Source organism: Etheostoma spectabile, chromosome 11 (genome assembly GCF_008692095.1).
Source record: "Etheostoma spectabile isolate EspeVRDwgs_2016 chromosome 11, UIUC_Espe_1.0, whole genome shotgun sequence".
Taxonomy (NCBI): Eukaryota; Metazoa; Chordata; class Actinopteri; order Perciformes; family Percidae; genus Etheostoma; species Etheostoma spectabile.
Genome location: NC_045743.1, coordinates 18481343 through 18489501, shown reverse-complemented (window position 1 = coordinate 18489501; position 8159 = coordinate 18481343). Strand labels below are relative to the sequence as shown.

At 41.3% G+C, this 8159-nt stretch overlaps 1 protein-coding gene across 9 annotated transcripts in view; it reads right to left on the bottom strand.

Moving 5' to 3' along the window:
* tns1b (tensin 1b) overlaps positions 1-8159 on the bottom strand; it is a 231673-nt gene that overhangs the window by 82909 nt on the left and 140605 nt on the right. For all 9 annotated transcript variants that reach the window (XM_032528897.1, XM_032528887.1, XM_032528891.1 and 6 more), the window contains one exon: positions 2244-2285. In XM_032528897.1, coding sequence (XP_032384788.1) covers positions 2244-2285 — 42 coding nt within the window. The remainder of the gene's footprint in view (positions 1-2243; positions 2286-8159) is intronic.

Here is an 8159-nt window from a genome sequence, read left to right as displayed (position 1 = left end):
GGGGTTCTTATTTTGAGACAAAAATAACATCCACTTCCATTCATAACTTCTTTTACGACCCCTCATCTGAGCCACAACAAATAAAAACCATATATACATACAAATACATTGTGGGTATTTTGAAAACATCATCAAGTCCAATAGTTAACAAAATAAAGACTGTTCAGGGTTCTTCTTCATCAGAGGAAGAGAGACCAGAAATTATTTTTGACAGGCTCATCAAAAACAATATCGGAATATTGGATTTTTTAATAACCAAATATTTGTATTGGTATTAGCCTAAAAAATCCTTTACCGGTTGGGCTCTATAACTAGCTAGTGGTTTTGGTGCTTCACCCACCTTTTGTCGGGTAAACTTAGCTAACTGTAAAGACAGATAAACGCAGAGTGGGGAGAAATTCGTCAGGGAGGAGATTTTTGGCACAAACACCGGTAGCGCTAACGGAGCCAAAGCTAACATTAAGGATGGACGCTGTTCTGTCTCTGGCGCCTGGGTCTGATATGGTCTGTTTCACGACGCTTTATTAAACTGCCGTTAGCATCGTTAGCACCCAGCACTGGAGTTAAGAGCTGTCCGGGTTTGGGTTGCTGTGATGATGGTGGCTGGCTGCTAGCTGGCTGGGGCTAAAGGTGACTATATGTCCCAGGGCTGTTGTCAGAGGACATCCAGACTGAAGTCTCTCTGAGCCGGGGGAGTGAGGCAGACTGACCAGGGTGTGCTAGCTGGCTACCGCTAACCTTAATGTTACTGGTGAATTTATCCATGAGTTAGCCCAGTGTTCTCTGTGGTCAAAACAATCACACTAAAAATAACTTTGTGAGCATGTTGAACAATTGTAACCTCCTAATGTTACCCACCGAGCATTAGCATTAACGTTAGCAACTTGTCAACCATCACATTGTATAAGGTGGATCAATATACTGTATTTATTAATAAATAAGGTCTCTGTTGTATTACTAAGTAGTTAATCACAAAATGATACTGTGTGGCAAAAAAAGCAGTATTACGGTTATGAGTATTTCTTTCTGTGACATTTTATGATTTACAATTACGCTCGCTCGTATCAACTGGGTGCCTGTGTTTGGACCATAGACAGTTAAAGCAATGGACCAACAGATCCCGTTGCTCTGGACGGAGACCAGTGAAGGCTATTAAAAGCTAGCTAGCTAGCTAGGTTAGCCTTATTGTTTGTTGGCTTTGCGAGATCTCGCAAATAAAACTCAATATCTCGCAAATACAAAGTCAAGATCTCGCAAAAGTGTTTGTCCCCCACTACATGTTTAATGTTAATTTCCCCCCCCCACCATGTCATCTCCGGGGCACCGTAGATTAAAGTGCAAGTTGATACCACGATGACGATAAAAAGAAACATACAGTATTTTGTGCAGCCCAAGCCATAATCCCTTTCTTTCCCTAACCTGCACCCTTCTGTTGTTGCCATGCACAGATACAGTAAAAAAGTAAGCATTTTTGAAATGTTGGCAATGTATGTAATCAAACATGATGTCAAATATCTTGTCTGGTCGATATGTGTATCATTTTGTACAAGAGGAACAAAGAGAAATGTCGTTACATTACACTCCCAGATATTCCTGCTCTTAAATTAGCAGCTAATAAAAAAATCAGTGTGACGGTCTAAGAGGGAACAGAATCGGCAGCCTGGCTGGATTCGCAGTAAAGAAATCCCCTGATTGTCTAGTTTTAACACTTGAGTTCCAGTGGTACAATTAGATAAATTGGTCATCATTTAGTAAAAATAAAAGCTGGCACTTTGTTTTTGATGTGAACATCGGTTGTGTGTTTTTTCTGGAAATGTCACAAGTCGGGCAGTAAATTGGATTTGTACTGTTCCAAGACCAGTCCAAACTACCAACAGTAAACAAAGAGTACTTCCTGTGGACACCCATAGACAAATGAAACAATAATTAATGGACTAGGTATACACCTAAAGTTGTTCTTTAATTGAGAAAGGTTTCAGCTGTTTTCAGGTGTATTTGCTGTAAAAGAAGTGCAGCTCTAAATCCCGACAGCTGGAACGCGTCTCTCTGCTCATAACAATACCTCTCCTACATCAAACACCTTACATCCTCTGTCCGCCAGGGTCACACATAGGGGCAGATATATCTCTGTCACTCCAGTAATCTAAGCAAAAGAGATGGCTGGACCTGAGAAAACAACAGTGAGAGAGAGAGAGAGAGAGAGAGAGAGAGCGAGAGAAGAGGTCATGTAAGTTGAAACTCACCATGGTGTCTACATGTTTGAGAGGGAGGTCAGTGCTCGGTGCCTGATCAGAGAAGAGACAAAAACAGAGAGAAACAGAAGGTGAGATCGACACCTGCAACAATCCCCACCTTGCAAACTCTTCTTATGTTATGTTGTTTTAGTGGTGGCGGAAAGAAAAGCGCAAATCAGACGTTTGTGATTTGTTTTGTAATGTAAATGGCTTATTTTCCCCAAAATTGATTTTTTTACCACTGATTGACCTGAAGATTTTATGCTACATCACACCTGATTTTATACTACATCACATCTGATTTTATACTACATCACATCTGTTTCTAGCAACACAGAGTGAAAGCAGAAAATGCAGAAAATCCATGTTCTGTACAAATGAAATAAATGTCAGACTGCCTGACTGACATGAGATGTGTTTTATTTTTAGATTGCAAATTAGCTCTTAGAAATATCTACTCATAATATTTATTTATAATAATGTATTATTATTTAACTATTATTTTTGTTAAAGAAGAAAAAGAAAATCACAATACTCAATACTATGGAATCGCAATACTTCTAGGATGGCCATTAATGAAAACGGTAATACAAATCAAACCGGCGCCCATGCATTGTGTAAGAATCAGAGCGGGAGGAACGGGACATCATCCCAGCCCTAAGTTGTGCCATGTCACATCATCTCCTCCCATGCTGTGTGGAAGCTACGCTCGGCGCCATTCTTTGCCCTAATGTGGCCTGGAGCAGAGTGGGGCTCCACCTTGAATGCGTGGGACCCTCCATAATCCCTCTGTGCAAATATTTACACAATGAGACAAGTCTGCTTCCATTAGCCAAGACCAGAGAGTCCATCCGTGGAACTCAACGCCATATACAGCTATGGACAAAGAGGGGTGGACACAGACCAACAGAGACGGAAGGGGAGAAAGAAATAGAGAAAGAGAAGAGAGAAATAAAAGAGAGTGGATGGATGTCTAGGCAGGGCCGGCTGGGGGTGTAGCGGGAGAGAGATGGGGGTAAAGACAGAGTCCCGTGGCAGAGAGCAGAAGAAGAAAACATCAGAGCGATCCATGATGTCATGAGCTTGTGCGGGCTTCGCTAGCCCCAGACTACCACGCATACCCACATGTTACTTAGACAAATCCAGTGTAGGCCTGTTTTGAAACCATCAGTCGGTATGTAGCACAGAGGACAGTAAGTAAAGGACTCGTGGCACTTTTCATTGCAGCTAAATTGCAGACATGTTGCACATGGTCTCCAACAAATGAGTGCACCCTGAGTGCAGCCAGGACGGATGTACAGTTGGAGTTTGATCGATTGTAAGGATCCCTGTCTCTGTAGATCTTCCTGGTATGGAGTGGAGCAGAGGTCTTCAACAGGGGGTCGGGACACCTAGGGGGTCCTCGGAGTTACTGCAGGGAGGCCGCTAAATTATTGTACATTTTTTGAAAGTTTCCACGTAAACTAAAATATCCTAATATGAATCAAAAAAGCTGGACACGGCGCCTGGGTAGCTCACCTGGTAGAGCACGCGCCCATATACAGAGACTCAGTCCTTGACGTAGTGGTTGAGGGTTCAATTCCGACCTGCGGCCCTTTCCTGCATGTCATTCCTCCTCTCTCTCCTGTTTCCAATCCAACCTGTGCTGTCAAAAATAAAATTCTAAAAATGCCACGCAAAAAGATATATCTTAGAAAAAGAAACAGCTGGGAATTATAGTTTTAAGCAAACATTACTCAAACAGGAGTAAATGTTGGAAACTATTTTCAACTGTGGATTAATACAGCTGCTTTAAATGAGTTTAAGGCAGCAGGACCATGTATGTGGGACTGACTTAGAATAAACTATAGTGTGTGTTGGTGTGTTTTCAATACACAATGAAGCCCTATGGCACAGAGGAAGAAGATACGTCAGGCTAGGGCTGGGCGATATGGAGAAAATCAGAGATCACAATATTTTTGACCAAATACCTTGATATCGATATTGCGGCAATATTGTAGTGTTGACAAGAAATCTTCATACTTAGATCAAAGATAACTAATTTTGTTGTAATGTGGATCTAATGACTAAGTGGGGAAAAGGCAAATAATAGAACAGCTAGAACAGTCTGGTAAGTTCAGAAAATCACACCAATTTACTGTAATTTAGCTTTTACAACCAGTCAAAGACAACCCTTATGTTATATCATGATATTACGATATCTAAAATCAAAGACGATATCTAGTCTCATATCACGATTTTGATATATCGATATATTGCCCAGCCCCTACTTCAGGCGTTGGATACACAGACAGTATAAAAATACAAAAATGTCACCAGACTTATCCTTTTAAGTAAGTTATGTTGTCAAATGTTGGAAATCGTAATTTTGGATCGAAGCACTTTATAGAGGAAACCTCCTTCATGGTAGTGATCAATGGACAGTACCCACACAGACAGCTGCACTGTGACACCCAGGACGCTCTGCTTCTGCACACAGCTTCAGTGGAATGGAAACAGTGAATAAATGCAAAGAGTCAATTATAGTCTGGCTGTGCAGGCCCCAGAATACGGTCTAAAGGCCCAGAGTCAACCACCCACCGGGGACAGAATGAGAGAATCTGCTTTCGCTACCAGGTAGGTGTGTCGCTGTGTGTTGTTGTATATCAGGCAAATAAAAGACAGAGTTGCTTCAAGGAAAAGGAAAACCAGACTGATGTTCAAGCCTCTAAATGCAGACTGTGGCTATGCTCGGAGGTCAGAAAGTGCAGCCGCAGGCATTCTCACACAAATAGAGCCTATTGTGTGCACACCCAGAAAAACACACACAGACACAAACAATTCTCTCAATGATATATTCTAACATGTGCCTTTCCGTTTTGTACAATTACAGCCAGATGGCCGGAGTGTGTGTGTGTGTGTTTGTGTGTCTCGGTGTGTGCACTGTCGTTGGGGCTTGCAACTAATTCAGAAAGCATGAGAAAGCCTGGGAAGTTGTGTATCAGCAAAAAAAAGTCCACAGAGGAAGTGTTTGCCCTTTCTCTGAGCCTTCTTCAAAGGAAAAAAAATTGAAGGGTAAGTGTGGCACTTAGTCAAGTAATGGTATCATTTCTTTTAAATCATTTTCAAGATAATTCTTGCAAGCCATGCACAATAAATCTCTGTCTAACACCAATTACAAAGCCAGGATCGGATCCTGGCTTTTATTGGCTGTTTATTTCACAGACTCAAATGATGAGAATTTGCTGTGTCATAGTACCTAGAGATTAAAGTTAAGAGGTACATCTCCAGGGCCCAGGACTGTGTTCAGAGTCAAGCTAATGTCCGCTGCTGACCAATCGCAAAATGTCTTGGTGGTGCCAGAGAGCCAGGGAGTCCAAAACAGAGGAAGGTGAAGTAGTTCCCTGAGAACAAAACTCACACGACACGGTACAGAGAGCACGTCAGCCTGCTCAGCAACTAGCGTCACCAAGCCTCTAGTCGCACTTGGCCAGACCTTTCTTGACAGCGCTGTGGAAGAGGGTCTGGTTAGTCCACACATGTCTGCATGTAATAAGAAAATAATAGACAAATACAACAAAAAGCTCCAAAAACTGGGGGAAAAAACTCTGAAAGAAGCAACAAAATTTAGAGAGAAAAAAAATCTGGAAAGGCAACAACAAAAATTGTCCAAAAGAAACTTTGAAAAAGCAACAAAAGCCTTGAAAACGTGACAAAAATGTCCAAAAAAGCATTATTGGAGGGGTTGTAAATTACGCTTATGTCTTTAAACATGATTACAAAAGATGTGATCAGTTAATAAGAGGAAGAAAACCAGTGTCCTGTAGCCAAGAGCTTTGCAGCACCTGCAGGAGGAGTACACTCAATTTGTAAGAATCCACATATCTCTCTAACTACAGATATTGGTTGGACAGTACTTCTATCAATTTAAAAGAAGAGTAGAAAAACATTATCCATTCCAGTTACTCAGTTTTTTTTTTTTTTTTACCTGGAGCCAAGTCAGCTGAGCATCATATTGCATTTGTTCTCATGAGAAGAGCTAAATACAGGCTGTTGATCTCTCTGTGGTAGCACAATAGTAACAGATATAAAAAGTAGGCCAACCGTATGATAACATTTTGTTCAGCATTTCCTGCTTCATGGCTCAGAATGAGTACATCTGGGAGTTGTTGTTGATCACTACCAATGATGAAAATCCCTCACCAGGTGCTTACGTTCTGTCAAAGACGTTCCCGGCCTCGGACAACTGCTTCCAATGGTAATTAACCCTTGTGTTGTCTTCCTGTCAAAATTGAAAGTCAACACTTTTGTTGATGCTTTTTAATCTATATTTTTAACTTTTTCTTACCTTTTTGTCCCCTTTTCAACACTTTTTTCAATGTTTGTCACTTTTATTCACGTTTCAACACTGTGTAACACTGACTTATTGACTTTAGTTTTCCAGTTATTTTGGGAATTCATGGTCAATAAACCTCATTTATAGGAAATTATACCTAATGTTTGAGTTAGAAAAGCAGAAATTAGGAATTATTTAGACTAAAATTCAAGGAATGGATGTTGATGGATAATGTCAACTTTTACTCAATACTATTTCAAAAACACTTCAATTTATTTTCTCCAAATTCTATAAAATTGAATAAGACGCCACAAAATTAATGAAAGTAGAGATTTGTACTTGCCAAAAGAGCGTTGTGTGGAATCAATCATGTTATTTTGGGGAATTAAAAAGAACATTGATATAGGAAAACGGGTCAATTTGACCCGAGGACAACATGAGGGTTAAAAAAAACAAATCGGTTTATTAAAGCCTTTTCCATTTATGTAAGGATATCTCATGCTGGGCGCCTGGGTAGCTCTCCTCACCCATCACTCCTCAACGCAGCGGCTGTGGGTTTGACTCCGACCCTTTGCTGCATGTCCTCCCCCCTCTCTCTCTCCCCTTTCATGTCTTATCTGTCCTATAAACATAAAGGCCTAAAATGCCCAAAGTAGTATCTAAAGGGAAATTATGCAGTTTTTTTAGCTTAATGTACCTTAAGTGAACAGCGTCAGAGTCATTGGAATGGTTATATGACTTTTTGTTGTTGTTGAAAGGTGGTCGTCTCGCTCCCCCCTAGCGCCTGTTGATTACACTGACCTACTGCAAGTGCAGTAGGTCAAAGTTGAAGCAGGAAGTGGGTCTGTGAACTGGGGTTGATGTTTACACCAGTTTTCAAAGTTTTTGGACTGTTCGCCTGCCTTTTCTCTTCCAAATGAGTTTAGCTAACGTGTGTGATCGCTCATGTTTCCTGCCCCCTCTGACTTCTTGTCAGTGGTGTCGCCCAACAAAGCAAATTAAGCTGGTGAGCAATGTTTCTATTACCAAATCATAGCCAAATCTACAAAAAAATGGGACACAAGTCGTAATAAATTGGAATCTCTCTTTGTTACCTTTTTAGTTAGAACCTCCAAGAATACAACACACAGCTTATTTACAGACAAGCTATTATTACATGCAATAGGTCTGAGTTTAGGAGCCTTCATGCTTTGTTACATGTCCGAGTGTCCTTATAAAAACACACAGCTGATGAGAGACCATGGACACAGCCACGTGTCTCCATAAGCACAGCATTTTAGAGTGTGACTTTCACCCAGGGTGCTTTATCTCTGCCAACACCGTACCATGTGCTTTCTTTCACATGAGCACAGTGGCTCCTTTGACCAATTTACCAAATTATAGCCCAATCCGTTAGGAAGGCAGAGGTAGCTAGCATGCAGGGAGTTTCCCCCCCGAAACGTAGCTCAAAGCAGGGCCTCTGGGGAAATGACCCAGGGCTAAATATAAAGCTCTGTGCATCTTTAGAGCTCGAGACACAGCCCATTTAGCCCAGCGGAGTGGTTAAAATCACCGCTTTGGGTGTGTGATTGTGGGTGTGAGTTGTGGAGAGAGAGAGAGAGAGAGAGAGA